Genomic DNA, 14,670 nt, shown 5'->3' with positions numbered 1-14,670 from the left:
TGTGTTGTACGAAGTTAATACTACTTAACTTCGTACACTTTTTTCAAGAAAAGCTTAGTTTCCCATTTGAGAATTAGTTGGATTTCGTGTATGGATGCGAAAGCATGACTACGGTCCAATTAATTCTTGAATTGTCCCATTTTTTGGACAGTTTGGGAATGCAAAGTTATGTGTTGTAGTTTGCGGTTCACGGATTAAGTTTTGATAGTGGAAATTTTGGTAACATTTCTTGATGTTCTTCGAGTACACGGTGGATATTATGTATCTACAGCGTGCACTTGAAGAACTGTAAGGAGATGCTGCCGAAATTAGCCCACGTCAAAATTTAATTCATTGGAATCGTAAATTATGGCACATAATTGTGCATTCTTGAATGGGATAGGGCCCTTCCTGGAGGAATAAGGTGACAAAATAATAGTTAAAGTTGTTGTAACTCTTGTACTTTTATTGGGATTGCAGACAAAATGGACAGACAGTGGATACATAATCATAATAGATGTGCTATTCAGTACTTGGATGGAATAGATGAGTTCATTAACTTCGCCACTAGACACAACCTAGCTTCAACTCATATCCGATGTCCGTGTAGGAGGTGTAACAACTCAATGTGGGAGACATTCGAAAATGTTCAATTTCATTTAATAAGAAATGGGATGATGGAGACCTATACTACTTGGTATCATCATGGAGAACGATTAGACCAAGCTTCGTCTTCATACGTGACACGAGTGGAGACTGTTGAATCTAGTGTGGATCCTAGTGAACAAGTTATGAACATTCTAAATGACGTTTATCCATACGCCTCGAGCAACACCAATCAGGAAGGGGGAGATGACGGTCGTCCAACCATGGACAATGAGGCATTCAAAAACTATGAAAAACTATTGAAAAATGCGAAGCAAGAATTATATCCGGGTTGCGATAACTTTTCGGTGCTCACAGCAATTGTGGAGTTGATGCATGGTAAGATCAAGTTTCATTTGTCAAACAAGTGCTTTGATTACTTTTTGGGAATTATCAAGAGGATGCTCCCAAAGGAGAATTGTTTACCTGAAGATCATAAAAGTGCCCAAAAAGTGTTGAAGGGTCTCGGATTAGGGTATGAAAAAATTCACGCATGTGTAAATAATTGTATATTGTTCTATAAAGAGAACAAACAGTTGGATAAATGCCCTGTCTGCAATGAGCCGAGGTTTAAAATGACATCACAGAATAGAAAGACCAAGATTCCACAAAAAGTAATGCGTTATCTTCCATTGAAGCCTAGGTTGCAGCGATTGTACATGTCGATGCATACCGCAACCGACATGAGATGGCATAAAGAAGGACGGGTAAATGACGATGTTATGAGGCATCCTGCAGATGGAGAGGCATGGAAATAATTTGATCGGATGTACCCTGATTTTGCAGCTGACCCGCGCAACGTCAGATTGGGACTTGCCACCGACGGATTTAATCCGTTTGGGGTTTTAAACCAAATCCACAGCACTTGGCCGGTCGTTGTTTTTCCTTCTAATCTGCCGCCTTGGAAGTGCATGAAAAAAGAATACATGATGTTGACTCTATTAATTACCGAAGATCCAGGAAAGTCCATTGATGTTTATTTGCGGCCATTGGTTGATGAGCTAAAAGATTTATGGGAAAACGGTGTTCGTACGTACGATAAGTATACTGGGCAGATGTTCACCATGCGAGCGGCAGTGATGTGGACAGTAAACGATTTTCCCGCGTATGCAATGGTTTCTGGGTGGATGACTAAGGGTTATTTGGCATGTCCAATATGCAAGGAGAACGTAACATCGTCTTGGCATGCGAGAAAAGTTTGTTATCTTGGTCATCGTAGATGGCTCCCTTGGGATAATGAGTGGCGTCACAATGATAAAGCCTTCCATGGCACAAAAGAGACTCGGCCAAGGCCAAGAGAGTGGTCCAGAGATGAGATTTTGGATCAGTTAAATCAATTGGAATTCGGTCATTTCGGCAAAGGGGTCAGTAAGCCCAGACCAACTACACATCTGAACTGGACGCACAAAAGTATGTTATTTGAGCTCCCGTACTGGTCAAAGTTAAAATTGAGACACAACCTCGATGTTATGCATATTGAGAAAAATGTGTTTGATACTTTGGTCGGGACAATTCTAGACATTGAAGGAAAAACGAAGGACACGATCGAAGCCCGCCTCGATTTGGAACGAATGGGCATTAGATCATCCTTGTGGATGAAGAGAGTGGGTGGTACATTGAAGAAAAGGCATCCATTTTTTACAGTTAAGCCGAATGGCAAGAAAGAGTTTTTCAACTTTATTTCTTCTGTAAAGTTTCCAGATGGGTATGCTTCTAATATCTCGCATTGCGTGAACGTGAGGGGGTGCAAATTTTCAAACATGAAGAGTCATGACTGTCATGTGATACTCCAACGCCTTCTTCCGGTTGGTATTCGACACTTATTGCCTCTTGATGTGGTGAAACCAATCGTATTGTTGTCGAGATTTTTTTCGCAGTTGACTGCAAGGTGTTTGCGGAAATCGGATGTTAAACAATTGCAGGACGACATTGTGAACGTCTTATGCAAGTTCGAACAGATATTTCCCCCAGCTTTCTTTACAAGTATGATTCACGTGATGATTCACTTGCCAGATGAGGCATTGCTTGCAGGACCAGTGAACTGTCGATGGATGTATCCAATAGAAAGGTACTTACTTAAGCGTCTATATATATAACAGATTCATGATCAACGAACGCTTTGAATAATTTGTTGCATACATTTTATTTGTGCAGATATCTTGGTGAGTTGAAAAAGTGTGTTCGAAACAGGGCAAAGCCCGAAGGATCACTGGTGGAGGCATGGGTTGCATATGAGTCACTTACTTTTTGTGCAATGTATCTTGAAGATGTTGAGACAACTTTCAATCGTCCTCAACGCAATAATGACGGTGGTGTCAGAAAAGAGAAACTGTCTGTTTTTGCCCAAATTGCGCGACCATTTGGCGATCCTGTAAATGGCGAATCGTTTACCAAAAATGACATGGAGGTAGCGCATTGGTTCATACTTAACAATTGTGATGAGGCTTTGCCATACCTTGAAGAGCATGAACAATTGATGAAGCGGGAACATCCTTCACATTTATATGCCAAGAAGCACCGTGACTTGTTTCCTTCGTGGTTTCACGCACATGTAAGTTGTATGTGGTTTGAATTGAGCATTTTTCCAACTTGTTCATGCCTTTCTTTAAATTTGGTTACACTAATATGTTAACTTTTTGTATATGTCATATTAGATGAACAAATTGAAGGAATTGAATTCACCCTCTTATGATGAAGAATTATATAACTTGGCGAGAGGACCGCTTCACGTTGAATTGTTCTCGGGTTGTCATGTAAACGGGATCAAGTTCTTGGGGGCAACACGTGATGACAAGTCGTCTACTCAAAATAGTGGTGTTCATGTCCCGGGTGCGGGCGACAGTGAAGACATTGATTTTTATGGCAAACTAACTAGTGTAGTACAATTGCTTTACAAAGACAGGTGTCAAGTGATACTGTTTAAGTGCCTTTGGTTTGATACAAACCCACATAACCGAACGAGTGTTAAGCGAGACCAGGGTTTACTATCAGTAAACACTACGACACATTGGTACGATGAAGACCCATACATTTTGGCAACTATAGCGAAACAAATATTCTATCTAGATGACCCTAAAGCCGGCAATGGTTGGAAAGTTGTTCAGAAGATTGAGCGAAGAGGGCTATATGATATTCCGGAACTAGATCATGATGACAACGACGACATCGCTGACCAACAGTTATCATCTTCGATAGAAATTGGTGAAGAAACACTCCGAGATACTAATATTGTCCAAGAACCGTTTGACATACCTGGAGTACCCGAATTCGAAATATCAATTGACCTTGGTGATTTGCCTCAATACAATGCACCAGAAGAGACAAATGAAGATGAGGATGAATGGGAATCCGGAAATGATAGTAGTGAGGATAGCGAGAGTTATTATTGTAGTTCGGATGAAGATTAATATAAACTTGTAAAGGCAAAAGCAGGAGGCTGGGGGTTTAACACCGCTTCTCATCTACCCACATTAATATTCCCAACAAATCGTCTGATCGTCTCCATTCTATAAAGATAAAGATATCATGTAAGTTTTATGTTTTATGTTAGTCTCATGGAAGGTTGTGATGTCTTTTCATTTGAGTTGTCTTTATTATATATTTGATTACCTACTACCAAAGGTCTATTTACCTCTATGTCCGAATTATTGAAATTTATGGATGACCTCTTTGCAGGTTGTGGCCCAAACCATCCGATCATGCTTTGAAGGTATGTGTTTTCTGTTATCACTGTTAAGTGTTAACATAATTTGTTATTTTCTTTTTTTTTTTTTGTCCGACTACCAACATTTGTGCTGAGATCCTGTCAGTTTTATGTGCCTTCATCTTTGACTCAGCCTCAAATGATGGTGGTCTCAGATCTGGATGATGTATTTGTTCCATTGCCTGATGATCTTCTTGTTAATCTATCTGAATCAAGAAGTGTTGTGGAGTCTATGTTTCAAGACAACGTGAATGTGGAGTCTGCTTTTGGTCCAGCTCTTAAAGCCTCGCTTATGCTTATGGAGTGTGAGCTTCTTCACAAATAACAATTTTAATTTTACCTTTGGATAAAATTTATCACCAATTATAAAAGCAGTGTGTTAAGTTATGTATTCCTTGAGTAATTGACTATTAAGTACTTCATTATGCAGTTCCAAAAGTCTGGTTGTTCATTCACTTTGCATTAACTTATATCCACGCGTGTGCTTTTGCAGAGTAACCTTGGGGGAAAATTGTTAATTTTTCAAAATACACTGCCATCTCATGGTTTTGGTCGCTTAAAGTTGCGTGGAGATGATCTTCGTGTCTATGGCTCTGATACAGAGCATCCACTAAGGCTAGCAGATGATCCTTTCTACAAGCAGATGGCTGCGGAATTTACCAAGTTCCAAATAGGGGTGGATGTGTATGCCTTCAGTGACAAGTACACGGATATAGCTTCATTAGGTACATGTTTATAGTTTAATCATTTTGTAAAGTTATATTATGAAAAAATATTGAAAAGAAACTCAACCCTTTGTTCTTGAGGGGATTAGTGATTAGTGTTTAGGCTTAAGTATGTAATATGTATGTGACTACCTGCCCGTGCATTCCTAGTTGAATTCATTAACGCAGTATTTTGGGGTCGTTTGTTGCATTCGATCGTGACATGCACGTACTAGACATTCCTTTAATGGTTGACTTATCTTAATCCTCTAAAAGAAAATGAAACAGAAAATGAAATGGGTTAGTTTCCTGTACTGAACATTTTTTAAGAAAGAATCTGAATTTACATATTTGAAACTTTTACTATCTTGTTTGTAGTTCTTGTTTATCAGGGTGTAATGGTTGTTTGAAATGTGTTCAAAAAACTTTTATTTTCTTGTTTGAATTTACATATGTTCGTGAAGTGATTTATGGTGATGATCGATTGCTTGTTATGCAGTCTGAAGATACTGATGAACTTAAAATGCTACTTCTTAACCTTCCAGTTATGTCTTTACATCACATACTTGATATGTTATTCTCATCTGATGTTTTGTAAGTTGGATTGAATTTTATGTCTCTAAAGTTGTTTATGCTCAGTGTTTAATTTTCTTTTTTCGTCTCTTTTAAATTTTGGTTCAGGTTTCTTGTATCTCCCAAAATTGGCCAGTTCAACATGTAGTTGCTAGCAAGCATGGAATGTACTTGGAAGTTGCTGGTCTCCATGGGTTAATCATATATGATATACAATGGAAGAAGTGGCGAGTGCTTGGAGACATTACCCAGGAACAAAAGATTCAGTGCAAAGGTTTGTTATGGATGGGGAAGATTGTTGTTATCCCTCTGATAGTTTTTGTCTTCATCAATGTCATACTTTGATTTGGTGGTTAAATGCCTAGGCACCTACACTTTTATGCCATTCACACTTTTAGTCCAGTTTATGTCTAGAATTTTAAGTCTGCATTCTATCCTTTCTGTTGGTACAGTTGAATTTTTTAGTTCTTTTTATTATGTACTGTTGGATATTTATAATGGTGTAATGTAAAATTGCAGTTATGAATTGCTTTTCTATCCAAGATATCATCTTGATCAGAGCTCGCTACTTTGTCGAAAACCATTGCTGGCTAAACCAACGGTCATGGATGTCTATCAAGAATATATAGTTGCCACATATCACCCATTTGATGTACACATATTCCATGTCAAGTTATTTGGTGAATTCACTACTCCAAATTTACAGGTAATGGAATGTTTGCTAGCTTGTTTTGTATTGATTCTAATTTTATAGAATATGGTACTATTTACAGATAATTGAGCACTTGTGATTTCATTTGCATGCTAAATGAGAATAATTTAGTGAAAATTATTCTCCATACGTTTTAAGTGATAAAATGACAAACAACTTTCTACAGTACGAGAACTCTCAATTATGATTGCAAATAGCCATCCTGCAGCAATGCGTTTTGTACTTGATTAGCTTCCGAGGGCATTTTAAACAATCACATTTCTTATTTATCAGGGTGTAATGAATTTACATATTTTGTAATTATATGAGTCGAGCTTGAGCGAGCTTAAAATGTACCAGCTTGGTAGATAACTTGAGTCGTTTTGAGTATACAATAAATAGCTCAAGTTAACTTGGTAGATAACTTGAGCTATTTTGCGTGACGCACGTGTGCCTAAGTCGTGCAAGTTTTTTTTTTTTTTTTTCTTTCATTACATTTTTCTTTTTTAAGTAAGATGTGTTAGACTCAACTCTTATAGATGATCAATTGGAACTTTTTCATGTCATCAAAATGTTACTCTTTCAAGTAACATCTTCTCAAATCTTAGCCTCTCCTCTATTTCCTCGCCCAAGAGGTTCTTATTCCATGCCTTTGTTTGACCGGCCTTCACAAACCTCCTGACATTCCACTCCAAGCACCAAACAGTATTGCTGTAATAACGAAAACTTGAATTGGACACACTACTAATTAAGGCAATCTCCAACTATGGAGGGCTACATAGGCCTCAAAAATATAATTTTTTAAGGAATAATAACAAACTAATTTTTTAAATTTTCAAACACAAAATATATTCAACTTAAAGTATATAACACAAAACCTTCAAAAACAAAATAAAGTATTTATTTTGTACTCAAAAGGGGAAAAAAAAAGGAAAAAAAAAAAAAAAAAAAACAACTTGCGCGACGCAGGTAGATGTGTCGCGCAAAATATATTTGCGCGACGTATGTGTACCTACGTTGCGCAAAGCTATTTTGCGCGACGCATGTACCTGCGTCGCGCAAGTTTTATTTTATTTTATTTTTTTATCCTTTTTCTTTTTTGCCTTTTGAGTACAAAATAAATACTTTATTTTGTTTTTGAAGATTTTGTGTTATATACTTTATGTTGAATATGTTCTGGTATATGAAATCTACTTTCACGTCATCCAATTGGAACTTTTTCACGTCATCCAAATGTTACTCTTTCAAGTAGCATCATCTCAAATCTCTTAGCCTCTCCTCTATTTCCTGCTTCAAGAGGTTCTTCTTCCATGCCTTTGTTTGACTAGCCTTCACAAACCTCCTGACATTCCACTCCAAGCACCAAACAGTATTACTAATAATGAAAACTTGAATCGGATACACTACTAATTAAGGCAATCTCCAACTATGGAGGGCTACATAGGCCTCAAAAATATAATTTTTTAAGGAATAATAACAAACTAATTTTTTAAATTTTCAAACACAAAATATATTCAACATAAAGTATATAACACCCGTTAAGAAAATTATTTTTTAAATCAATAAAAATGAAAAGAAAAACATAATTTGACCAAAAAAAATGTAAAACATAATACTAAATTTCAGAGTTGACCCCTTAATGAAAGTTGTAAAGCTTTTCATTACGAGTGATTACATTTTTCACACTTATTATTATTAATTTTTCACTCAAATAAATAACATTGTTCATGAGATTTGGAGGGTTTTAAAAATCTACACTAGTGTAAATATTTTAAATTGAAGATCGAATTCATTCATTGTATTCATTTAGGGTCAAGGAGTGTAGCTGTAATAAATCATCAAAATCGGAGTTAAAATAACCGTTAAATCATAATTTTTCGTTTATAACCGTCGAAAAGTTTTGTCTCATTACTTGATCTCTGAATGTTTGTTTTTTGCAATTTTTGGCGTATGCGATCTCGAAGCATATATAAACAAGTTTGACGGTTGGATCGTTGAAATTAGTTTCGTAGGATGTGTATCACATCAAAACGATAGATTCACTAACACTTAAGAGTTTATTTACATTTTCATCAAGTATAACATAAGATTTTGTGATATCTACTAATGTAAATATTTTAAATAGAAGATCGAATTCATTCATTGTATTTGTTTAGGGTCAAGGAGTGTAGCTGTAAAAAATCATCAAAATCGGATTTAAAATAACCGTTAAATCGTTATTTTTCGTTTATAACCGTCGAAAAGTTTTGTCTTATTACTTGATCTCAGAATGTTTGTTTTTGCAATTTTTGGCGTATGCGATCTTGAAGCATATATAAACAAGTTTGACGGTTGGATCGTTGAAATTAGTTTCTAAGCTGCATATCCCATCAAAACGATAGATTCACTAACACTTAAGAGTTTATTTATACTTTCATCAAGTATAACATAAGATTTTGTGGTATCCACTAGTGTAAATATTTTAAATTGAAGATCGAATTCATTCATTGTATTTATATAAGGTCAATGAGTGTAGCTGTAAAAAATCATCAAAATCAAAGTTAAAATAACCGTTAAATCGTGATTTTTCATTTATAACCGTCGAAAAGTTTTTTCTCGTTACTTGATCTCTGAATGTTTGTTTTTTGCAATTTTTGGTGTACACGATCTCGAAGCATATACAAACAACTTTGACAGTTGGATCGTTAAAACTAGTTTCGTACAATGCGTATCACATCAAAACATTAGATTCACTAACATTTGGAGTTTATTTATACTTTCATCAAGTATAACATAAGATTTTGTGGTATCCACTTGTGTAAACATTTTAAATTGATGATCAAATTTGTTTATTGTATTCATATAGGATCAAAGAGTGTAGCTGTAAAAAATCATCAAAATTGGAGTTAAAATAACCGTTAAATCGTGCTTTTTCGTTTATAATCGTCAAAAAGTTTTGTCCCGTTACTTGATCTTTGCATGTTTGTTTTTTGCGATTTTTGACTGATGCGATCTCGAAGCATATAGAAACAAGTTTGACGGTTGGATCTTTGAAACTAGTTTCATACGATGCTTTTCTTATGAAGTTCAACCGTATATATATTTACTAAGTAGATTTTAATTTATTTATTTATTTCGTACTTATAATACTTAAGAGATTGACTGATATATATGAAAAAAAAAATTATTGTGGGTTTTTGTTAGAAAAATATATTATTGTGGGGTTTATGTTTAAAAAAATTTGAATTTGAAAGGAGGAAAGTCACATTTTCGGTAATTTTTATAATACTTTTTTTTTCCAATTAAATACTTTGCGTGACGCCTTAGTATAATCGTCGTGCAAAACAACTTTGCGCGACGTCGAATTAAACACCTACGTCGCGCAAGGTGTGATAATTTTGGCGGTATAATAGTGAAAAATAGGCGTTTTTTTTCAATTTTTCCAAAATTTTCCACTTTGCCCACTTTATCTCCCTCAATTCGAACCCAAATGACAGCCCTTCTTTATCTCCCTCTCCTCCTCCTATTCGAACCCTCCTCCTTCTATTCAAACCTAACCCAACTGAACCCTCCTCCTTCTATTCGAACATAACCCAGAAATCTTGAACCATCCCTCTTTATCTCCCTCTTTCCTCTTCACAAATCTTGAACCCAAAATCCCGTCCCCTTTCTTTTCCCGTAGACCCCAGATCTCCTTCTCTCCTCTTCACAAATCTTGAACCCCAAATCTTTCCTCTTCACAATCTTGAACCCAAACCTGTCTTTCCTCTTAACAAATCTTGAACCCAAACGACAGACCTTCACGCAAATCTCGAAGCCGACGCGAATCAAGTCCCAAAATCAAGGTAAGGGTTTCTGATTTTCAATGGGTTTTTGTTATTTAGGGTTTAGGCTCAAATTGCAAGTTGATTTCTGAGTATTTTGTTGATGTATGTGTGTTTTGTGTATGAACATGAAATTGGCTTTTATTAATCTGATTTTAATTAAGGATGCATATGCCGTGTTAATTAAGGACCTTTTTAACAGGCCGGCGGCTGATGAACTTAAAATGCCTTCAATGACAAGTACATGGATATAGCTTCATTAGGTACATGTTTATAGTTTTATCATATTCTGTTTCACTTTCATAGAACCAAAGATCAAGATGATGTTTATAGTTTAAATTATGGGAAGAAAATTTAAATTTTGTGCACTGGAGAAGCACGCTACTTTTTCAGACGATACTTTGACAGATAGCTTGGTTTTGACGCGTGTCCCTTTGGTTTTGGAATTGCTTGCCATCCGTTTTCTTTTTCTTTTTCAGACGATACCTTCACTGCATAAGCAGCAACAACTTCACTGGTATTTTTCCTTGATGGTTTTTACCTTATTAAGTGTTCTGTGTCTGTGGTATAGAAATCTCACTATTTTCGATCAGGATTTTGCTTACTTTCTTGCTTTTTATCTTCATAATTTCAGAAAAAAGACTAATTATTTGGAAAAATTAGAGGCGACCTCATACAACATTTTGATTCCTTTAATGATTTATTTGGAAAATTTTAAGAACTAAAATGTATAAACTTTTGGTTCAGGGCTGAAAAGTTTCTAACAATGTTCTAAAATCCAACTAAGACCAGCCATGTGATACCCTGGCTTTTCCTATATAAATGGAGTATCCACCTACATGCACAGGGTGACCAAATTTATTAAGTTTTGGTCAGTTATATAAAGTCAATAACATTTATAAGGAAATATGGCTAATAACGTAGCCATATCATAATAAGCCTCATGGTCAAAATTTTCTCCAATGTTTTGTAATGATATATATATATATATAGTTGTTCTGTATTTATGTAGTTGTGACAAGATTGGGGCTTGTTGATGGTGTTGATCGTGTTATGTGTTCTGTAAGTTGGTTAACCCATGTTGCGTAGAAGTAAAAGCTTGAAACTTTTAAAATGTCGAACTATCATGTGTGTTTTCTCTTCATAACCGTTTGTACATTTAAACTGAAATCATTGATGTGCATAGTTGTATATTGTGTTCATCGAAACTAATGGTGCTTTCTACCTTCATTTGGGGAAATAAGGTTAGTTTAGTTGATTAAACGCCATTGAGATTGAAAGTAATGGTGGTTTCTACTTTTATTTGGGGAAAATAAGGTAATTTATATTAATTTGAACATTATTGAGAATAAATTGTTTGAAAAAGTTTAGTGGAATCAGGATGGTTTTTTTTTTTTTTTTTTTTCCTTTTGGGTTTTTTTGGGGGGGGGGGGGGGGGGTGAACACATGTTTTTCGATTCTCTATCTAGTGGGGAGGTGTAAGGAGGACATGATTAAGTATGAAGAGAGTTGAATAATTTCATTCATAAGTTCTGGATTAAACGCCATTTAGATGACTTGATATAGCTCTCATACGTGAACTTCAAAGTGATGAAGTCCAACATGTGTTTCTGTACATTTGGTTTTCTTGTGTCTTTACTTCATGCTGCAAGAATGTATTCACTTTTATTAGTCCAAGTGGTGATTAGTTTCAAATGCAAGAAAGGATTAGTTTCTAATGTTATATTTTTATGGTTCAAAAAGTGTATAGATGTCGCAGTTGATCACTCGTCGTCGGAGTGTGACCAATGCGCCTTCCGCATTATCAGCATCTACTGCTCCACCTGTGAGTGCTCCATTGATTCAAGAGCCTACACCCCTTGTTGAGGCTACTTCTACGGCGTCTCAGGTGCCCGTCTCATCGACGTCATCAGTGTCGGTTGAGCCGCTCAGTGCACGGCGTCTTCACCGACGCCGCCGCGAGCCAGAGCCTTCTGATCACACTTCCTCGGCATCCAGAGTCGAGGGTGAGGCCTCCCAGCCAGGTACCTTTTTTCTAATTCTCACTACGTTGCATTTTTTTTTTCATTTTAAAATTATTATTTTTATGATGGTGAAAATATGTTGGATTGTAAAAATGTGTTGCAAGTTGTGAATTACTGTTATTTTATTATTTTAAGATTTTGGGAAATGCTATACTATTAGGGGAGGTTGTGTCGAATTTTTTGTACAAATTTAAGCTTAAGGTTTTCACCATTTAAGTATTTTTGGCCAGCTAAAAAAAACACCAGGGGGCCTAGTCGAATGCTGAAGCAGAAACAAAACGTACGTCAGACCGCCTCCAAGATCAAGATTGTGTATGACCAGCGACATCGTGGAGCGGCTACCTCACAGCAGCATAGCTTCATCGCTAGTAGCTGTGGTGTTGTTATTCGAGACAATTGTCCTTTTCAGTGGGAGTCTTGGGCAGAAATTCCCGAGGACACAAAGGAACTGGTGCGACACGAGTTGTCGGTTAGTATATTAATTTTTAGCCTTTATCATTTTTTTAAATTTTGTTTACAAATATTAAAAACCAAAATATATTATCTTTAATATTATTAAATTTCTTACTATTATTTCATCATTTTTCATATTCGTAGTTCATTTATGATCTTGATGACATATCCCTCGAGGCCATGGCCTACTTAGAGAAGACCTTATCAATCCGGTACAAACATTGGAAGAACAATTTTCACAATTATTTTAAGAAATGGGATAATCTGGAGATTGCTCGCTTACATGTTCCAAGCGAGTTGAAGGACCGGCCAGAGGATTGGGAGTGGCTCTGCAAGCATTTTACGGACCCAAATTTTGTGGTATGTACATAATATTTTAATAATAATTTATTATTGTTTTAGTTATTTTTTAAAGCTTTTTTTATTAATTTATTTCAATAGTCGCACTAACATGTATATTGTGTGTTTAACAGAAGAAATATGTTGCTGGCCAGAAAGCTCGGGAGTCAAAGATACTTCTCCACCATTCTGGTTCGAAGCCCTTTTCGTATAGGCTTGAGGAACGACGTCAGGTAAAACTATATTAACTTTGAAATTTTATACAATTTATTTATTATTATTGATTAATAAAATTTTCTTAATGTTTTTTTTTTTCTTCAGGAGGGTTCTAAGTTCCCAGAGATCGACATGTTCAAGGACGTTTACGTTCGCCCTGGTAATGAAACCGCTGAGCAGTTTTATGTAAGTATATGTAATTATTATTATTATTATTATTATTCTTATATGTATGAATTGTTCAAATATTATTTATATTTTGTTATTAAACATTATATGTTTTTTCTTCATTATTACAGGATACTATGGTGGAAAAGAGCACTGCTGTTCTCCAAGAAGCAGCATCGCAGCTTCCCCCAGAGACTTCGATCGAGGACGTCATGGTACCAGAGGATGTAGGTTTTCAGATCATGACTGAAGTCCTGGATCAGAACCTTGGTCGTCGTCATGGCCAAGTTGTTCGGGGTATGGGGAAATCACGGGTTCGTGAGACGGGTGCCTCTTCTTCCAGATCGAACACAGCAGAGGTTGATGCATTGATAGAGGAAGTGACAACCTTAAGGGGTAAGCTTGCGTTGCAGGAAGAACATATGAGGGAGCAGATGAGGGCCCAGGGCGAGCAGATGAGGGAGCAGATGAGGGCCCAGAGCGATCAGATGAGGGAGCAGATGAGGGCCCAGGGTGATCAGATGAAAGTGCAACTGAGGGCCCAGAACGAGGAGGTGAGGACCTATGCTGAGACGGTGAGAGACCTTGTACGAGCCATACAGACGGCCGGCCTACAAGTCTCGCTACCAGTACCTCATCTTGATCCACCTTCGACCTCAGAGCCACCTCACCCTCCCGATACTCAGTAGCTTGATGTTTTATACCTAGTTCACTTGTAGTTTTTTCTTTTTTGTTTGGACATCTTGTATATACATTTTTATATATTTTATAATTAAATACTTTTGCTTGGTTAATCAATTATTCTTTACAATTTAATTGTAATATATTTATCAAAAAAAATTTTAAAAAAATTAGTTTTGAATAAAACATTAAAAACAAAAAAAAAAAAAAAAAAAAAAAAGAAAGGGGTTTGCGCGACGTAGATCGCGTCACGCAAGGCAACTTTGCATGACGTAGGCCCTGAGTTGCGCAAAGACTCTTTGCTCGACGTATGTCATACGTCGCACAAGGCCACTTTGCACAACGTAGGACCTATGTCGCGCAAAGACTCTTTGCTCGACGTAGGCCATGCGTCGCGCAAGGACACTTTGCATGACGTAGGTCCTGCCTCGCGCAAATCCACTTTGCACGACGTAGGTCCTGTGTCGCGCAAAGACCCTTTGCTCGACGTAGGTTCTATGTTGCGCAAAGTAGCCTTGCTCGACGTAGGGCATACGTCGCGCAAAGTGTCCTTGCGCGACGCAGGTTAGATATTCGTCGCGCAAACTCTACTGTCACCGCCTTGGCGCGACGGGCTTTGCACGACGAAGGTTGCGTTGCGCAAACCCTTAGGCAACGATTTTTGACTTTGCACGACGAAGGTACCTACGTC

The 14,670-nt window shown here is 36.7% G+C and overlaps 2 protein-coding genes across 10 annotated transcripts; both read left to right on the top strand.

Annotated features, from left to right (window-relative positions):
• The first annotated feature begins 1,249 nt into the window (after window positions 1-1,249).
• Window positions 1,250-6,102, top strand: LOC137744327 (uncharacterized). 2 transcript variants are annotated; one of them, XM_088688710.1, is made up of 7 exons: window positions 1,250-2,692; window positions 2,779-3,175; window positions 3,279-4,151; window positions 4,300-4,333; window positions 4,483-4,632; window positions 4,821-5,052; window positions 5,713-6,102. In XM_088688710.1, the coding sequence occupies exons 1-3, from the start codon at window positions 1,392-1,394 to the stop codon at window positions 4,029-4,031; spliced, it is 2,451 nt and encodes an 816-aa protein (XP_088544836.1). In that variant the 5' UTR covers window positions 1,250-1,391; the 3' UTR covers window positions 4,032-4,151; window positions 4,300-4,333; window positions 4,483-4,632; window positions 4,821-5,052; window positions 5,713-6,102. The 2 variants fall into 2 exon arrangements, with proteins under 2 accessions (XP_088544836.1, XP_088544835.1); XM_088688709.1 differs by having other exon boundaries at window positions 2,296-2,692; window positions 4,544-4,632.
• A 3,672-nt stretch (window positions 6,103-9,774) lies between these two features.
• LOC137736093 (uncharacterized) lies at window positions 9,775-14,092 on the top strand. Of its 8 annotated transcripts, none has more exons than XM_088688417.1 (8): window positions 9,775-10,119; window positions 10,301-10,361; window positions 11,842-12,122; window positions 12,353-12,573; window positions 12,720-12,935; window positions 13,049-13,147; window positions 13,236-13,316; window positions 13,430-14,092. In XM_088688417.1, the coding sequence occupies exons 3-8, from the start codon at window positions 11,849-11,851 to the stop codon at window positions 13,985-13,987; spliced, it is 1,449 nt and encodes a 482-aa protein (XP_088544543.1). In that variant the 5' UTR covers window positions 9,775-10,119; window positions 10,301-10,361; window positions 11,842-11,848; the 3' UTR covers window positions 13,988-14,092. The 8 variants fall into 8 exon arrangements, with proteins under 8 accessions (XP_088544543.1, XP_088544544.1, XP_088544539.1 ...); XM_088688418.1 differs by having other exon boundaries at window positions 12,353-12,591; window positions 13,070-13,147; XM_088688413.1 differs by having other exon boundaries at window positions 12,353-12,591.
• Window positions 14,093-14,670: the final 578 nt, after the last annotated feature.

The sequence above is a fragment of the Pyrus communis genome, chromosome 17, assembly GCF_041283825.1.
Source record: "Pyrus communis isolate YQ-2024b chromosome 17, ASM4128382v1, whole genome shotgun sequence".
Lineage (NCBI taxonomy): Eukaryota > Viridiplantae > Streptophyta > Magnoliopsida > Rosales > Rosaceae > Pyrus > Pyrus communis.
This window is presented reverse-complemented; position numbering and strand designations above follow the sequence as displayed.

Bases quoted from the DNA above. Each gene is read 5' to 3' on its own strand.
- LOC137744327 (XM_088688710.1), top strand. From the start codon at position 1,392: ATGTACCCTGATTTTGCAGCTGACCCGCGCAACGTCAGATTGGGACTT. The intron at 2,693-2,778 runs GTACTTACTTAA...TTATTTGTGCAG, and splicing joins TGGATGTATCCAATAGAAAG to ATATCTTGGTGAGTTGAAAA. The intron at 3,176-3,278 runs GTAAGTTGTATG...ATGTCATATTAG, and splicing joins CTTCGTGGTTTCACGCACAT to ATGAACAAATTGAAGGAATT.
- LOC137736093 (XM_088688416.1), top strand. From the start codon at position 11,849: ATGTCGCAGTTGATCACTCGTCGTCGGAGTGTGACCAATGCGCCTTCC. The intron at 12,123-12,352 runs GTACCTTTTTTC...ATTTTTGGCCAG, and splicing joins GGGTGAGGCCTCCCAGCCAG to CTAAAAAAAACACCAGGGGG. The intron at 13,317-13,429 runs GTAAGTATATGT...TCATTATTACAG, and splicing joins AAACCGCTGAGCAGTTTTAT to GATACTATGGTGGAAAAGAG.